General features: G+C 45.2%; 1 protein-coding gene across 3 annotated transcripts in view; it reads right to left on the reverse strand.

Annotated features, from left to right (window-relative positions):
- Nucleotides 1-18,496, reverse strand: part of LOC126530652 (uncharacterized) — a 52,096-nt gene extending 33,600 nt beyond the window's left edge. For all 3 annotated transcript variants that reach the window (XM_055070679.2, XM_050177912.3, XM_072287985.1), the window contains exons 1-2: nucleotides 18,229-18,496; nucleotides 4,666-4,867 (exon numbers count right to left, since the gene is read on the reverse strand). In XM_055070679.2, coding sequence (XP_054926654.1) covers nucleotides 4,666-4,867; nucleotides 18,229-18,351 — 325 coding nt within the window. In that variant the 5' untranslated portion in view covers nucleotides 18,352-18,496. The remainder of the gene's footprint in view (nucleotides 1-4,665; nucleotides 4,868-18,228) is intronic.
- Nucleotides 18,497-19,286: the final 790 nt, after the last annotated feature.

Raw genomic sequence — 19,286 nt, forward strand, 5'->3', positions numbered from 1 at the left:
TTCCTCTCGTAATCAGCGTCCTCTGTACTACATTAAATTAAATAAAGCTACCCTTTCGCAGGTTTTCGAGGCTGACTCCCAGTGGTGAATTCTTTATATCTTGCCACGCTACTGAACATAACATTTGTCTTCTGAATCTCAAATTTCAATAGTACTCATAACTTTCCCTGCTAAGGTGCTGAAACATATGTTGCTAGTCATCACTAGCGCCGCTGAATCAGACAATGTGATTCGCAAACCGTCGTTTGCCGAGATATTCACCGTTCATCCGCACTTCTAGTCCTTCCTAGTTTAACAGCTAGAATTCTGCTTGTCAACATGCATTGAATATGATTGCAGAGAGAGAGAGAATGAGAGACATCACTGTATAGATAGCGTCTCCTTACCTGACCACTTTCTTGATTGGTCCGGTCCACTCGTGGAGAAGTAGAATGATTGTCAAGCCTTTATAGTAACTTTTATACAACTCAGCTATGCTTATAGCGCCATACTTCCTTACTGTTGCTACCTCTTTTATAGAAATTCATTTCCGTAACCTATAGAATAGAAGTAGTATAAATAGGGATGAAATGCCTCAGACAGGCTCGCCGACGCTTAGATGAGTGAAATTAGATTTGTGAAAGGCGGCTTGCTCATGCTTGGCGTGTTCGTTTTAACGGGTAAGAAGGGTGCCGTCTACTTAGGGAAGCCTAAGCGGTGGGTTATCCTTCGTAAATTTTTTTCAATTAACTGATTTGATGACTTGGATGTAATCCATTGTAGAATACGCCTTCCTAAAGCCAGCTTGTTCTCTTGGTCGATTGAAGGTGTTGACTTGATCCGATTGGGAATTAATTACCTTTGTGAACATTTTATACAACACTATACGTTAACTAGCAAGCCTATAATTCATCCATTCTTTAACATCTCCCTTTTTATGGATTAGTGTAATGTTGGCATTATGGAAGCTTTCTGGTACACTTCAGCTCTTGAGACATTGCGTATGAAAGGTCGCAAGCTTTTTAATTATAATATTCGCGTCATCTTCGCTTAAATCGAGAGTTATTTGATCTTTCCCTGACACTTTTCCCCGGACATGTCTTGCAAAGTCCTTTTAATTTCATGGCTAGTTACACATGGAACTTCAGTATACTGTTCGTTACTACATCCAATCAAGCTTGCGAGCCCATCTGTGTACAGTATAGTTCAGTGTGGAAGTCCTGTCCTGCCTTTGCTATATCATCGAAAATGCTGATGACATTGCTCTGCTTATCTTTCACTGTATGCATCTTGCTCTTCCCTATGCCAAGTTATCGTTTCACTGATTTTACACTGCGAACATATTTTACTGCTTCCTCAATTTTTATTACCACTTGCTTTGTCCTAGTTTATTGGCATTGACGGGTCAGCTTATTCTGTCACTTGACGCTTTCATGCTTTGTCGTTTCTTTATTAGGTCACTTGATTCTTTGTACAGCCTGCTTACTTATTACCGTACTTACCACTTAATTGTTTCTTAAACAATCAATGTAGATAGAGTTTCATTCATTACCTTTATGTTATCCATCTTCCTGTTCTAAAATTGTTACGTATATAGTCGGTGCCAATAGTTTACGGACGGCGAGATCTCAAAAATCATGAATTTCTGAGCAACATATGAACGTAGTCTGTACAAACCTACAACATTAAGTTGTTGTCACATACAAGTATACGCAGCCCAAGTTGCGGAAATCTCAAGCTTCTATCGCGTTCAGTTGTGCGTAAAATTTGACCACGACGCCATCTCCTCTACACATCCTTTCAAAATATTTAAGGCGAAGCTTCCTAAGCTTTCAAACCGCTATCGACTGCGCAGCTGCACACTGACGTCATAAAGCCGTGATCCTACGAAGCATGGTAATCATGCCACAGGATACATAGTCTTGTAGTGCATAATTCGGGCCTCACATACTGTAATCTTTCGACAATAGAGCTTCAGACAATACATACTTGATGTAACTCTGGCTCTAGTGTCTCCGGGAGCTGCAAGCGCGGTGGTTCAAGCAGCATGAGAATGATGGGTTGTAGATGGATTTGCCTAAACTTCGTCCTTGTGGCTTCAAACCGCTTCGAGACTTTGTAAACTTGTCAATTTCGACAAAGGACTGCGTAATAAATAAATAAATAAATAAATGTTATGAAAATTGTCCGACTGCGCGATTCAAATTCAGGACTTCAAGCACAAAAGCCCGATATTGAAAGCATTACGCCAAGGATGCATGAATCAACGCGCGGAATAGAACGCCCTTACAGCTTTCTCCGGGGCAAGCCAACGCGTACAGAGCCTTAGAGTGATACGGTTTGATCCCCTCGACAGGCTGTACCACTGCCATTAGTAAAAGCTGTGCGGGTTCGCAGAGCCCATCGCAACATATAAAGCGTAGAGTGCCTTCAAATTTATGAGAATGAAGGCAGTTAAAGCATATGTGAAGACGTACTCACAAAGTAAGGAACGCAATAGCAGACGACAGTGTGGCTGTCCTCAACAAGAGGAAAAGAAACACAAGGGAGGCGCTTGCAGCGAATGAAAAAGGGGCTCGCGCAAGGGAGATCGTTGGAACGCCGGCACGACTAGGGCCGCAGGGTCTACGGAACCCACATCTGCGAGTGAAGTTCACTCGACATGGGCGTCCGTCTTCGGGACAGCGAACGCCTCGGGTCTTTGCACGGCACGAGACCTCGGAGCGGCCTGCTGCAACCTCGAACCCGCATCTACGCGCGAGGTTAAGAAGAGCGTCCGTCATCGAAAACGAGCGCCTTGGGCAGTGTTCTTGCACGAGACCTCGGAGCGGCCTATTCCCGTCTACAGAGCTGTGGCCCGTCCCCCTTTCTTGCCCCGTACTGCTGCGTCTACTTTTCCACGCCGGTCATCACTCTACCAGCGATTGTTCCACCTCAAGTACTCTACGACACTCTCCACACTCCTGACTTCAACCGCAACCTCGTGAGACTACATTTCTTTTTTTCCCTGTTTACGAACAGCCTTGCATGCATGGTTCTAGTTGAAGATTTTAGTCGTGTTTACGTGCCGTCTGTTATAATTGTCGTGTGTTTCCTAATCATGCACTCTCTCCTCCATCTTCCTCGCTTCACACGCCTTGCAACGTGACGATCCTAACCATCATAGCATAATAAAGAAAGCTACAAGATCGTCTGAATCCACAAACACCACCTGTGATTGATCAGAGCACCACAATACAGCTTGCGTGTTCGTCTAGCTTGTAGTCGCACGCGTACCGCATTCTTTTTTTCCGCCGCTGACGTCATGGCCCCATGACACTCGTTTTGAGGAACGTGTCAACGACCCGAGCTCCGCCAATGATGAGGGGCGCTACTCCGGGAATTCATGGATAGTACCACTAGAACCAACGAGAAATGTATTAGCCCTCAGCTCTATTTACGACTTTCTTTTTTCTCTTTTCTACGCTGCCTCATTTTTCTTTCGTATTCTTTCTTTTCTGTACCCATATTTATAAAAGACAGAGCTGCGGGAATTCTCTGCAGCCGTTTGAGGCGGTTAATCCACCAACGGAATCTATTGCGCAAAGAAGCTGAATATAACTGCGAAGTTGAGCTTCTGTTGATAAATTATATTCAATTTGAACGTCTTGATGATGCGGCGCAAGACGACGAAGATCGCCTTCTGTCTTCGTTTGTCTTGCACCGCCCCTTCAACAAGTTCAACCAGTACCGACTCGCCCAAATGTCGATCCTCCTTCAATTCTAACGTTCCGGCCGCTTCCGGCCTTCATTAAGGTTTTTGATGAAGGCCCGACCCCGGCGGAAACGTCGAAATAAAAAGTTTTGTTTTGAGACGTGTGCCTGCGCTCTTTCAATTTATACACAGGGTGATCATTTCTAAGTCATTATGTAATTTTAAAAATAGCATGTGGCAGGAAACATCATTCTAATCATGTCTCTTATTAAGAGAGGCGGACATCGCTTGCACGAGAAATTGAGACATATTCAACCAATTAACAAAAATAGCTAACTTTCTTTTCTATTATTTCCTTCACGACACAAATTGTAATTTACGCATTATTGGCGGTGAGTTTGCAAGGCGTATCCACTTGCAATTAATTTCGAGAATGACGCTACTTTGGAGATATGCTCCATCAAACCTGCCGTAAAAATTTAGTTTTGTTCCACTTGCTTTTTTAGCGAAAGGCTCGTTTATGAATTAAAGCGTAAAAGTAATTGGAATTCTCACCTGTTTCGTTCCACATTATGGGGAAAATATCTCAAGAAGGCGTCCTCCCGGAAACCAGTTTCAAGTGGATAAGTCATGCAAGCTCACCGGCTACAATTTGTAAATTTCAGTATGGGCCGTAAATAAATTACTGAAGAAGTTATTGAGTGAATTTCCCTTAATTACTTGGATCTGCGTTTTGATTTATCGTGCTAGTCTTATCCGCCTCGTTGAATATTCTAGCTCGTGAAAAAAGAAATGATCCTGTCTGCCACAGGCCATATTAAAGAATTACGTAAAGTTTAAAATTATCGCCTTGTATATACCCTTGCCTCGCCACCGGTTTTCCACACTTCCTACACATGCATTTTCGGGGATATTGTACTTCTAATGCTAGCATATTAACCGTCATAATTTCAATTTATTGAGGTCGTAGATTTAGCTTTCGTAGAACGCACCTTCTGTCAGTGAAGTCTTGGCCAGCACTAACGTGGCACCGGCAAATATGCAGCCGTACATGGCAGCCACGTTGTCTACGCTGTTGCTCAAGTGAACGCAGACGCGGTCACCCGTTGAGACGCCGTGCTGCTGGAAGCCTGTAGCGTAGCGTTGCATTCGCAGGAAAAACTCGCGTCGTGTAAGATGTTCGTCATTATCGACCTGCAAGACGAGAACAAGAGAATGGAGAGATTGCCGTGCAAAGTTGTCGTTTCATGAATCGCTTGACTCTGCTGTACGCGCTACGTACATTCAACGTTAATGACGCAGCGTGTACGACTGTCTTTGCCTTCTCAGTCAATCATTCAGCCAATAAAAAAATAGCATTCATGTCTCCTTAGGCAGGATGAAGTCGGGCTAGGGGTGGTGTTCTAAGTTGTAGTGGTCAGACAGCAGCGATAGAAAACTTAGCCTTACCCCTCTTGTGTAATGTTTTACGACAGGTGAAGCATTCATCAAGCTACTAGGAAAGGGTTCACTGCATCAGTGAGGCAAGGAAACAGTACAAAATAAATGAATGCACAAGAGTAGAAAAAGAAACATACAATGTAAAGCAAACGCAACTTGCGAGAAATGTAGGTGGTGTTTTCCTTTATATGTTTTTAGACGATATCATTTTTTTATAAAACGGTGTAGTGCTTAGCGAACGTAATGTTTTTTTTTTTTTTTATCAGAGAAATTCCTAGCTAAGGAGCACATTCTTTGCCGCCATTAACGCGAGTTTCAGAGGCGTAATTACCAAGCACTGGTAAGCGACGTTTACATGCGTAGCATTTGTATGCTTACCCAACTATAAATTTTTCCGTCCATCACGTAAGACGAATGCAATAGTTCATACCGCCCTGAACAATGGTTCATACCATTGCGATGGTTGACAATCGAATGCAATGGTTCATACCGCAAGCAATGTGTTATACACCCGTAATAAAATGAAAAGTACAACGGCGCATACCCACGTAAGGCAGAGGCTCAGCATAGTAAAGCGAACAGTGCATGCATTCATTTAAAACACCCATACAACACAAATAACAGCATACGCTTCAATAAATATCAAGCTCAATATAAGCATCCGAACCATCAATGAAGCACTGCATACCTCCTTAAGCAATTGTAGTAATTAATGATTTTGCCAGAGCTTCGTTGGACAACCATTTTGACAAGGACCGATAAGAGTCGATAGGGTCGGATCATGTTCTATAAGGTTGATAACGGCCGATGAGGGTTGATAAGGGTTTATGCTGGTCGAATCAAGTTTCATAATACCGATGACACCGGGCTGCCTGGAGATGAGCAAGGCACACAACGCTGACGCATACTTATACAACTCCCGAAAGAACTTCTCCGTTAATTTTTTTCTCACGGCTGTGCATATCTTTCAATGACAAATTTGGAGGAAGTCACATTACAATACATCCAAATCTTTTTAGAAGTCTAGAAAATCTTACCTGTTACGAGATGATTGTCTTCGAATTGGAACCCTCTATAGATCCGAAATACGAACCGAGCGCAGAGTGCGCGCAGTAAAGGGCACCCCGCTATTGCAAAACACGGAAACGCCGTTCAACGAAACTGGACCTACTTCGAAATTGAATGTCGTGCCGAGAAGAAGCAGGCACTGATACGGCACATTTTGCCAAGCAGGCACAACATGCCATCACTGAAACCGAATCCTATCCTTCGTGACGGGTCGCACTCAGTTTCAATATTGCGTAGATTGAGCATTTAAATTCGACAATGAATACCTCCGATTAGATGCAATTTTCGAGATATGATTAGTATGGGTGTATTAAAATGTGACTGCCTCCGCATTTGCCATTTTGAGAGCTGTCCCTAGACTCTTGTAATAATGAATTACCAGAAATTCGGTATTAGTTCTCTGAAAGTTAAATTCTTAGTGACCAAGTGTGCCCACCCTCACCAGGAGCTCCTATTAAGAAAGCACCTACTGCGCTACTACGCTCGTAGCCTTTATAATAAACACACCATCCACTGTCAACACTTCCAAGCACCAACCTTCACTGTGCTTTTTCTAAAGCTATTGCATGTCACGCAAGCATTGTACCTGCAAGATTCCAGGCCACCGACATCCCCGCGACACCTCCATGGACATTGCCAAGACCACTAGTGAGGCTTCAGATACCCGGAATTAGGAAGAAATGTCACGTTTGCTCCATTGGCTTGAAGCAGCTCACCCTGTCCCATATATTTACATTATATAGTGGGACTGTACAAGTACATACCGATGGTTCGGTCACGCCATCTGCCACAGCGGCCGCATTTGTCATCCCACAACTTGGAATTACTCAACGATTTCGATTAGACCACAAATCGACATCTACGGCTGCGGAACTTGCGGGAATACGGGAGGCTGTCCGTTTTATGAGAACGCAGACACCCCATAAATGGACGATATTGTGCGATGCCAAATCAGCGCTACAGGCGCTAAAATACTTTTTAAAGAAAGGACCATACTATCTGCTCGTGCTGGAAATCATCGAACTTTATCACAGTGCGGAGTTAAGTGGCCACGTGATCACCTTTCAATGGGTGCCTAGCCACTGTGGTGTTTTTGGTAATGAACTCGCTGACAGTGAGGCAAGATCGGCCTCCTCTTCCTCTGATGAAATACGGATTGCCTACTCGCGACCTGACACGAACTCCATGATCAAGGCACTCATGCAGGACCTTACAGAGGCTTACAGAGCCCACTCTGATAACATTCACAGACGTCTACATACGATTGACCCAGACGGTAAATTCTGTTTGCCGCCGAAGTTTACACGGAGCAAAACATCATTGCTACACAGGATTCGGCTCGGCGTTGCTTTCACCCGTCGCTACGCACACCTCATCGGCCAATCGAACAGCCCTGATTGTGTACACTGCCAGATGCCCGAAACACTGCAACACGTACTTTGCGACTGCCCAGCATATATGCTGGAGCGAAGGACGTTAGACAGTTTCCTAGCCAGCGTTGGCAGACAACTACTGTCGGAGGAAGCTATCCTCGGCCCATGGCCTGACACTGCAATTTGAATGCGCGCAACAAAAGTATTGTTGAAGTTCCTGCAGGACCCCAAGCTCCACGAGTGGCTCTAGCGAGGCAACTGTCTCATGTACATACGCACTCACCACTTCTCTTGTCATCATCATCCATCCCAATACTTTCACTCCCCTTCCCTCTTCCCCAGTGCAGAGTAGCAGACTAGAGCGCACTAGCTCAGGTCGACCTCTCTGTCTTTCCTATCAATAAATTCTATTCATTCATTATAATAAAAAATCTCTAGCAAAAAAAAAAAACATAACCCTCTGTACTCAACAAAAAATCGCAGACTAAACTCCAGCTGAAATTTACTTAAAGCCAATCATTCTTCAATGCAATTGGCTCATAAACCATGTCTGTGGGTACATATAATCATTGGACCCACCATACTGTACTGACTGGTTCGTACTCTGCACGCGTCGAATCCTCATGAAAGCTGCGCGAGGCGAAACGAGCGCTGCCCTCGTATAAGTAAAGTCCGAGATGGGTGGCCGTGCCTGGTCGTAGTGTATTTTTTTTAGATTACAACAATAAAGTGCAGCAGTTGAAAAATGTCACCAAGCTCCAACAATGTGTTTGCCATATAAGTGAAGGCTTTTTTGCCAAATTTATGCGTCACACGCAGGAAACCATACGGCGCAACTGCAGGTTATATTATAATGTATGCCACGTCCATGAGGTGCGTTACCTATGGAACACCAGATCTGATTGGGACGCTAGCCTACCCTCCCTAATGCGAGATGCCACTCGTAGTGACAAACGTTCTGTTGTCATAGCAGGAGCAAGTTTCCGCTGAGAACCACCAAGTACTAGCAATCTGTACGTCTTTTATATCAACGCAAAATGTTGTCAACAGTATTCCTCCTTTCTTTCTGTCGTTTCTTCATAGGGAAATCTGTTTGTATGCTGGCGTGTTTTGCTCTGTATGCACCCAACCACAGCAACTAGGAATGAATTATCTAGTGGCGAGGGTGGCAACGTCGTGCTGCTGCTTAGCCGACACGTCAAATTTTATTTTATCTCTTACTCGAGGGATGCTGAAGCTGCTTAGCGTAGGTTCTAAATGAATAAATATTCTACAATGGCTGGTGATCCGTCCCGTCTCATCCCGTCCGCGATGTTCCTCTTTGGAAATTCAATTTGGAAATCACAGCCACGAGAACGAGAACGACGTTGACCCCGAGGCTTACTGCCGATGGATAATTTTTAACACGCCGGGAATTGCCTGGCGATTCCTGAATTTTTACGATTGTGACATTTCTATCTGTGTAAAGGTCATTTCTCTTTCGTAATGCTTTGTTTCGATAAAACCGCTAGTGATTCACTGCATCATAACTGGCTTGTACATCTATTTATTCCCAGTTTCCCGCTCGGCCTAACGTTGTTTCCAGGTGATATAATGGTCAGAATGTGTTACACACAAAGCAATGCACATATCGTTTCCTTGCTCCTTGATTAACAACGATGACCTAACTTTACAACGTCGTTTGACTTCACGCATGCTGATCACACATGTACAACGGATACATAGGCTCTAAATTTAGCTTTTTTAAACGCTTCAACACTTTAGGAGGTCCAATTTAAGTTTTAACTACGGGACCTCCTTCTGTATGTACATATGCTGTAATTATCCCCATTTTGTCATGAATAAACTGATTGTGATTCTGATAATTATATATCAGTTTGGGTGTCTATGACTCACTGTAAAGGTGTGCTGAGTGAACCTGAGTGAACCTGGGTGAATCCTGGGTGAACCACAGCTTATACGGTCATTGCTGTGACGGGTTCGTCGCTTGCTCCAGCAGGACAACGCAGTAAATAATGAGAGGTATATTCGTTTTAACGTTGTTAAAAGCTGCTTATGTACGGTTAAGAAGGCGTTCATTAGGCACTTACACCTTCCTTCGGCCCCTTCATCCCAGACAATGTATGTGTAAACAAACAGTACAATAAAAAACTGAATGTCTGATACGCACTTCCACTTCTTGTGTTCAACTACCATGATAAATTAAAACTAAGGCCGCCAATTATGGTGCTTTGCCTCACCAGTAAACACCACTGCACCTCGTTTTAAATCAGATGGCACAACAACCATATATGATGAAACTGATCTGAATAAGTATTTGAATCTTAAATTCCACTGCGTGTGTGCGCAAGATTCGAATTCATTGTCATCTCTTACGAATACCTAACCGAAGTGTTCTGCGAGTGATATTGTCATCAGTGGAAATTGTATCCTGTTTCTGCAAGTAAACTTCGGTAAACTGAAGTGCCCAGGTCCTGAGAATATTGAGGAGAGCTTTCTGATTCGTTAATCTATTTGGTGTGCAGTTCATTTGAATGTCACTTTCAACACGTAATTCACTTCAGACATCATCTTCCGGAGCGGAAATCAGCCAATATCGTGTCCCTTCTTAAATTGGGTGAAAAAAAAGCTGTTTTTCTAAGACTTTTCATAAATATATTTTTTTATGTATGCCGCCAATCTCAAACGAAATCATAGCAGGGAGGACACATACATGAGTTAAGCGTAAAACAGACTTAGGACAGGTACTGTGAAACACAATGCAATACAGAGTTATGGTAATTATGCATCAAGATAACTGTCACAATACACAGAACCTAAATACAAAAACACAGAATCAAAAGCAAGTAACATAAAACTAAGTATACAGAAAGAAACGTTGCACAGTTTTTGAGACGAACATGTTAGCGTTGAAAAATGAATAAAAATAGGGTGTCAATTATTGATCCTCACCTATGGGCACGTACTGCTTTCTCGGCCAACACTTGAAAGTTTTTCAAGTCAAAGTTACCGTAATTCAAGGGCCTAATTCGTTCCACTCTCTGATTGCACAATCAAACTAAGAGTATTTAAAACACTTTGAGTTGTACCTGTGTTCAACAATCTTGTGAGGGTGTTTATGCCCTAAAAGGTCTGGTACGCGCCAAACACATAACCATGAATGTGTGAAAGGTTATGTCGCCGTGAAAAAAATGAAACTGAAATTTAGTCTTGCACAGTTATCTCACCTTCGTAAGGTTAGCAAACCAATATGTTTCGTTAGTCGTTAATCCATAATAATTTGAAATAAACTCTAATGCCCTTTTCTGCAAGCCTTCCAGCCTGGCCAATAGCTTTATTAGTGAAAGGAAACCAAAGAATCTCAGCACACTCAAGGATAGTTGAAGAATCACGCCGTGAGATAGTAGCTTTGGGTCTAGTGACGCCGGACGAAGGCTCTTTCACAGGAAAAAAAGAGCCACTTTAGCGCGCTCGATGTAATTTTTTAACGTACGTTTTCCATCAGAGCTCACGTGATACGTTAGACCTAAGTACTTGTGCTCGAAAATTCTAGTTAGAGGCCTCTCATTATTAATGTAAATTCAGTCAGATATTTGTTTCTTTCCAGTTAATGTTAATGTCGAAGCTTTCTGTTCCTTGAACGTCATCTACCACTCCTGACGCCAACAGTAAACGGTCTGGACACCTAAGAAACGTTTCAAGATTTGTGAACTGCGACTATTTTGGGAATTTTCCAATCTGCAGGAAGGGTACACGTTCTTAAAAATTTGTTAATGGTTAGGTAACAGTATTAGTGGTTCATTGAACATATTAAAAAATACGTTGGATATATTGCCTCAGCCAGCAGCTTTTATCGTGTCTGTCTTCACTAGACGGTTTAGTACCCCTGCTTAGCTATATAAAGTGGATATATACTGTAGTCGTATGCCTACGGGCACACGGCTACATGGGTGGAAGGAAATGTGATTGGAAATAATTGCTAGAAGAAATCATGGTCACGGCAATTTTAAAATTTCTGCGGCGTGTTCTTAAAAAAATTGGGAACAATTCTCGTGTAATAGTTTGCTTTACCGGCCGTAATTTTAGGTTTTGTATCGATAACTGCTTCACTGAGCCTATGTCTAGTTCAGTGAACGGGATTGATTTTGAGCGTTTGTGTAGCCTTCTTAGTTTTAGTTTCTTTTTTCTGGATAAAGTCGTGTTTGATCCATCGATTAGCTTTGTTCGACTTTTTGATCTTATTTAGCACGTACTTACACGTGCGAAAAAATAGATGTATTTAAGCCTGTTCCAGGGGACGTTACGGCCTGTGTCTATGTTACGACCAGAAACCGGCCATATTCAATGTAAAGATACTTCATAAAGGTCCATTCATAAATATTTGCGGCATTGATTTAGTGCACATAGACAGCGAAGTCGAATCCGTTATTTAGGCAGACGATACGAATTTATTACAGCAACTCACGCGAGCAGCCTCACAGGCAAAGTGACCTGGGCAACCATCGCTTGGGCATAACGGACATTTAATAACCACCTTCATAACAGAGTCTCCTAACACAGAGGAAAAAAATCATGTCGTACACAGTAGAATGGGCTCTTACGTTCGGAAGCAATGTTAGCTGGTAAAGTTAAAAGCCTTGGTATCACTTTTCGCGAACTTTTGTTGTGGGATGTGCACATGAAAAACTTGGCAGACACACTATCCCGAACTTAGGTACTTTAGGAAGATCTTAAAGTACATTGCCTCCGCAAACTAAGTGGCCAATATGTTTTTCTCTGTTTCAGTCACACTTAAAATACTTCCACTTGGCGTTGGGAGCAGCCTCATTATTTAACATGAACAAATTAATAACATTGCAACAGGGCGCGTTAGGAGCTTATTGCCTACACACCTTTCTTTTAGTTCCCTCCGTACCATTATACTCCAGTTTACGCGTTAGCAATGCTACTGCTCTTTAGCCAATGTGCATTCTCTGCCTGTATAAGTAGCACTTTCAGTACAGAATTGCTTTTTTTATTCGAAACTTCGAGTCTACACAGGAATCCAATTCCCTACACAACCCGACACTGTGAATTCCCGTATGTGCCACGGCCCCGCACATACTGTAGTATGCAAACGTTCAAATATGCTCTTCCTTCAACGCTAAATAATCATAGACTAAATATATCTATCGCTACTGTCTTAGGAAAACCTTAGGAAAATATTTTGGGATTGATTCCTACAGTACCGAAAGTTGTTGCAGGTATGTTTAGTTTTGGAATTCAGTCTGTTATTATTGTACTGGCTGAAATTACTGTTTGTTATGTCAAGCATTGTCAAGCCGCGATACAGCCGCTTTCTTCCCCCTCTCCTACGCCATCTTATGTAGCACATGTCCCGAATAAATACCCCAAAAACGCCTCAAATACATGCATAAGGGTTCAGCATTCGAAGTTCACATTGTGAAAAAAATTCCTAGCTCCCTCTTTAGATGACTTGGTCATAACACAAACGCAAAACGCATATTCAAAAAATAAGCGGAAGCTTCGTTGCACATTCACAAATACAAGTCCCCTTATAGTCATAACAGTACTTTATCAATATAACTAAATAAATAAATTGTCCTCCATTCCACTACTGCGAAGACGGGTGCAAGCGAAGCTCGGGATCCGCGGCTCTTCGTTGTGGTAATGCCTCGGCTTTGCGCTCCCTCACGGCGAGGTCCGCACGTCGACGACGAGCCCTATCTCGAGCGAGTTCCCGGCGGCGTTCATGAAACGCTGCCTGTTGTTCGGCCCAACGCATGACGCGCGGCTCGCTCCCTTTCCTTCAACGCAGCCTGCTCTTCGGTAGAACGAACCAAACGCGGCCTCCCCATCTGACTGCCGGGCCTGAACTGGCGAGAAATGGCGGCGCGACGCGAGCCAACACGTGGTCACGCCCTTTCCCTCTTCCGGAAGGCCTGTGATTCGCTCGCGCCTTTCGCTGCGTCTACCCCCCTTCTTCATGCCTATAAAACCCCGATTTAAAGATCACGTGCGATGAACTGATAGTGGCTGAATCGGTTAGCGTGGTGGTCTCTCAACTAGGAGGTCGGTAGCTCGAATTCACAGCCTGACGAGCAATACTAATTTTCGCGTGGCTTGGATCTTTTAGTACGGCAACACCGACAGCGACGCGAGTGCGGCAATACAAGCTTTGCTTGATTGAGTGATAGCTTCGCTGGAAGGGCGAAAGCCATGACGATAATACTAAGGACACGATGCCAGGGCTGCTGGGCGCCGAAAGAGCAGTCCGGAAGCCGCCAGGCGGTATCGCATGGCGCTTTGTAGCCACTAAAAAGGCAACGCCCCACGAACGCCAGCCCCGCCATGGACGCGAGAGCACCCGCATGAAGGAAATGAAAAACTGGAGGACGCTTCGCCTTTAAAAGTGGAGTGCAATGGCATTGAAAAATGCCTGACTGCTTGTCACATTTTTCGTCAACTGCAGCTTATGTAACCGTAATTTTTGCCGCAAAATGCTGCCGGCAAACGCCATGCACGAGGGCGTGTTTTCTGGTAGAAACGTGCCCTCTTGCGTGCGCAGCTACGCAAAAACGTGCGCAGCTACGCAAAAAAAAAATGGCATCATTTTTAGGTTGATGTTATTGTTTCTTTCTTTTACTATTTAAGTCCGTCAAGGTATTACGTAAAAGGCATATGCGGTCGGTGTTTTTTTTTTTTTCATGGCGTTTGTTTGTGGGTGCACATTCTCAAAATTACGAGGAATAACCTTGTCAAGCATGTAAGCCAATTAAGGTATGACCAACCTTAATGATGGAAAGGTGTGGCAACATAACCGGCATATACCGCACGTCATATAGCAAGGCGTGGCATAAAGATTTACCTAAATACATACGGGAATTTTCGCTGACGCCAAGAACAAATTTTCTGCGATGCGCGGCCCATAGCGCTATCTAAAATGTGGTGCCACTCAACGTACATCTTCATGCCTCATCGCGCGTCCTATTGGTTTTCTGGTCACCCCAGAAAGAACAAGCCCGCCACCAACCCTGTATGCCGCCCGCCCAGGTGGTCCACCGAGATGACTCGCAGACAGCAGCACCAACTGGTGGCGTTCTGCAACCACTTTGCTTTCAGCTCACAAAGCCACAAAATACCGTCATTTCATGCGAATTCCAGGCAACTAGCGCCATGGTAATTCCGGCACGTACGTACACGGGACACATTTTCGGCGGAGCCAGGCATAAAACGCTTTCGTGTTAAAAAATTGGAGGCTTATGAAGGTTAAGCCCAGTGGATGCTTCGCATCCACTGGGCTTAACCTTAGCGTATCCTTAGCGTTTGGAGGCATCTTGACCGCATACACGCCCGGCGCAAAGACGCTGGTGCGGTTGCGGGCACAGAGACTGACGCGACGGCGGGCGCGCGCCGCTTCATCCCTGGCGTGACGTCACATATCACGTGATGCAGCGATGGCGGCGCCGCCGCCGCGTCGCGCGCGACGGCGCGAACCGAAGCGTGGAGGCCTCCGCCGGGCGACGTCCGACGGCGCGATATGAGGCCCCATCTGCAGCCGGTGTGACGTCATCACGTGACGTCACATCATGTGATCTCACTTCAGGGTCAATGGTGGCCACCGCCGGGAGGCGACCGACGGCGCGATATGAAGCCCCATCTGCAGCCGGTGTGACGTCATCACGTGACGTCTTGTCACGTGACCTACTTGAAGGTCACTTGAAGGTCAATGGTGGCCACCGCCGGGAGGCGACCGACGGCGCGATATGAGGCCCCATCTGCAGCCTGTGTGACGTCATCACGTGACGTCATGTCACGTGGCCCTCTTGAAGGTCACTTGAAGGTCAATGGTGGCCACCGCCGGGAGGCGACCGACGGCGCGATATGAGGCCCCATCTGCAGCCTGTGTGACGTCATCACGTGACGTCATGTCACGTGACCCCACTTCAGGGTCAATGGTGGCCACCGCCGGGCGTCGCGCGAAGGCCCGAAACCTACGTTAATATGCTTCGCATAAAAACGAAAGAAACTGGGCAGAACATTTTTCCTGCAATTTGGTGTTAGCCTGAATGGGTAAGCCAAAGCAAGTTTACCAGAAAGCTAAGACGGCGATCGGCGTGGCTACATGCGTTCCGATTCCAAGGCGTGTGCAAGTGAAATGCACGACGTTCTTGTAAGCTTCCCCCTCTAATGCCGTTTCGACATAAACAAGAAGCATGGAAGTGGGAGAGGCAGAGAAAACAGTCGCAGGTGCCCTAACCCAGTTCCTGGCGATCTTCACGCTGTGGGCACTGCGGTGAATAAACTGGGTAGGTTGAGTTTTTCTATTGTGGGATCACATCTGCGAAATAATTTCATTGCTCGAGGCACATTTTCGCTGTTGCCGTCGCCGTCGATTCCACTGCAATGACGGTAAATGCTCCTGAACACGAAAAGACGGTTAGTCCTGGAACCCTTAAGGGAAGCAAGGTACTGCGTCATGAGGGAAAATTGAGAGGAAAGGAAAAGTGAGTACAGAAAGAGGAAATGGTGAGGGTAAGAGATTCGGCCGTGTTCCGGAGGGGACAGGTCGAATCGCTGAAGGAAGGCTGGACAGCAGAAGGGACAACGTTGTAGCGGATGCTCACAAGGTGGTGATCATAGTTTGATCCGTTGACCTTGTAGTGCAGAAAGCTGGGGCACGCTGGGAATAGCAAGCTAGTCGTCGTGGCAGTCGGAAGGCCTTGGCGTCTGTAGGTGGTGGTGAATAAAATTGACGATGTGCATGCCGTGCGCGGATAGTGAGAAGATCGTCATTGATGGGGACGGACACGCAGTGCGTTTGCCGGCTAAAAAACTAAAAAGTCATGTGTTGCTACAATATCATGAGCGTCGCGCAAACAAGCACTAGCATTCCTGGTTCGCAGCTGCAAACGACGCTCTGGTGCATGCAGTGGTCTTAGTGGAACGGACAGTACACTTCTCATGCTATAAACGGCAAAGCTTTTCCTTCAGTGTGCTCGATGGTGTTGCGACGCCTCTAGCACCACTGCCAGCTTTCCTTACTATGACCACCATATGAGACGCCGGGTAGTGGGAAGGGTGCTTGAAAGTGTATAATTGCAAAAAAAATGAAGCAATCTTGGAGCGAAAATATTAACTCGGGAAAGCACGTCACATGCTTGGAAACTTAAAACTCATAATGCTCCACTGTAATATTATTCGCAGATATAGTTTATACAAAAATAATATCCATTGACTGCGGTAGGTATTTCAGGAAATAATTTTCCATGGGTGCAACACAAGCGACTCTGTTTCCTAACATTATGCCGTGGCACAGCTTTCGTCAGGTAGCCTTTCATGGGCCAACCGATGACACTAGCAGGTGAGGAAAGGAACGCGTGGTGTAAACAGCGCACTGCTGGTAAGCTACAAGAGGGCAATGCACCTGCAAGGTAGGGACATATAAGATTACGGCAAAGCGCCTGTCAGGACGCTCGAGTGGGCACACGTGTTCAAGCGAATCTGTTCCTTCAACATACAGCCAATAATAACAAACAAGTAACAAACGTCTTTGTGTAAAAAGAGAAACAATGTTCAAAGGCTACCGAAGTAGCAGGGGCCGACTGCATCGTGAATGGCGTCCATGTTTTGAATTCCATGGGCGCTATAACGTAAAACTATTCCAAACTTTTCTATTACAATTCTGCAATCAGCCCATCGCGATTGGTCAAAAACTTTTTTGGACCACCCCCACTCCACCTGTCTGTCACGCGACGTCACGAAAACCGCGATACCTCCCCATCTGATATGATGTGTACACACTGATTATGCATGATTTTACAGAAAAAGAAAGACAGTTATTTCTGATTCGACGCCTTTTTGCCGTTAGCCCTCGGCTATTGGTTAAAAGTATTCGGGCTGCACCCACTTCACCTGCCTGTCACGCGACGTCACAAAACCGCAAGAACTCACGCGTCAAAGTGACGTGTACGTGATAAAGATGCATTAATATGCCGAACAAAACTGACTTTTCTTCTGAATAGCCGCAGGCTGCCCAATTCCGAAAGGAATAAGAGATTGCTGCTAACGATCGCTCAAGCACTGGCGACTCGCACCTGCCGGATAGCGTGGGTTTAATTGCGGATAATAAATCTTTTTGCGTGGCTGTGTAACGTTTTAGAGCACTTTTGGCACGTTTACGACCTCGTTCTGCCAACTTTTCTTTGCTGAGGATTCGTTTTAGCGTCATTCTTAAGCTTCCATTGCATGCCGCCGCGATTGTCGACGAGCCACCGCAAGCTAAGTAAGAGAACACGGACCAATCGTAGACGCCGGCCGCACCCTCTTCATCCGGCTATCGATATTCAATGCAGTGGCTCGGCCCCATATAATCCCTCTCCACTTGAGCATGCTCCTCGCCTCCTGTGGGCCAATTAGATCAGACAAGCCGCTAAGTGTAGGCAATGTTATTCGTTTTTCCAGCAAACAAAAGGAACCTCCTATGATCGAGGAGAGCGTTTGATTGGTCTGTTCGGACAACCCTGCGGGTGACTGCCCAATGCTTGCGTCGGCGGTTAAGCAAATTTGACTTCAGGAGATTGGAATAAAAACATATTGGAATAGTTTTACGTTATACGGCCCCATATCTTCTTTATCACGCTGAAGTTTCGAAAGGAGTCAATGATCACTCACCAAGGCCAGTCGTTCAGGATTTTTGGCAAGAACTTGCTTGACGATTGTGTATGCCGAGCACAGGGGTATCTCTACGCTCGGAAATGGGGAGTACACCACACCGTCTTTAATTAAAGCTTTCATGACTGAACACCGCGTTGAAGTGCGTGCTTGACGTTGCGCAAAACAAACTTGTTATAAGCTTCTACGGCAGGACTGGGTCCGAAGCATCACCCAAGGCCTGAAACACCCGGCAAGTGCGGACAGCGAGCCTCCGTCGCAGCCTGGGTTTTACTGCTCCACAAACAGCTCCGCATGCCGTGCTGCGCCAGTTGATAAGATTTCTTGAGCGTGTCTGGGTCTCCCTTGCGGATTACCGCCACTTCAGCTTTTCTGAAGTTACCCAGTGTGCACACGTAGCTTCCATTTTATCGCTCTATGTGGGACTGACAGAATATAGCAAGCGTCATAACTCATCTGCGACGCTTCCAAAACATTGGTTAGAGCCCTGTCTTGTTCTACTTATGACAATGGTTATATATATTGGATCGATACACGTCTTGTTTTGGAGACACATAACATTATCAGCCTGTATTGGCGCTGTTGCCATGTTTGAGAAAGACTTGGGTCCTCAGCAGGAATATTTCACAACTGCAAATGTCAGGAATGTCTGACATTTCTGACAGGAATGCAGTTCTTATGTCTGCTTCTTGCACTCTTCTTGCCTAAAAGTTTTCAAACATAGCGTCCAGAATTCAACAGCACTTTGACTGCTTTTGCTTTTTACCTGCAGGTGTTGCTGTGAGATCCTTAGTATCGCTACGTGCAGCATTGTGATGTAATAATACACAGTCGGGCTAGGCTATGGTGTTAGCCATCTTCTTTATTCTTTCCCCTCACCTCAGTGACAGCAAAACTGCCATACAAAATTTTAGCAAGTGAAGGATCTCGCCCTTAGCGGCCAGAATCCTAGGCCAGAGAAAGCTAGATAGAAAAATTCAAATAATTTGGTCTCCGGCACACGAAGCCATCCCCGGCAACGAGGCGGCCCACGAGCTGCCTCGAGATCTCTACCGCCG

The sequence above is a fragment of the Dermacentor andersoni genome, chromosome 4 (assembly GCF_023375885.2).
Source record: "Dermacentor andersoni chromosome 4, qqDerAnde1_hic_scaffold, whole genome shotgun sequence".
In the NCBI taxonomy this organism is placed as follows: domain Eukaryota; kingdom Metazoa; phylum Arthropoda; class Arachnida; order Ixodida; family Ixodidae; genus Dermacentor; species Dermacentor andersoni.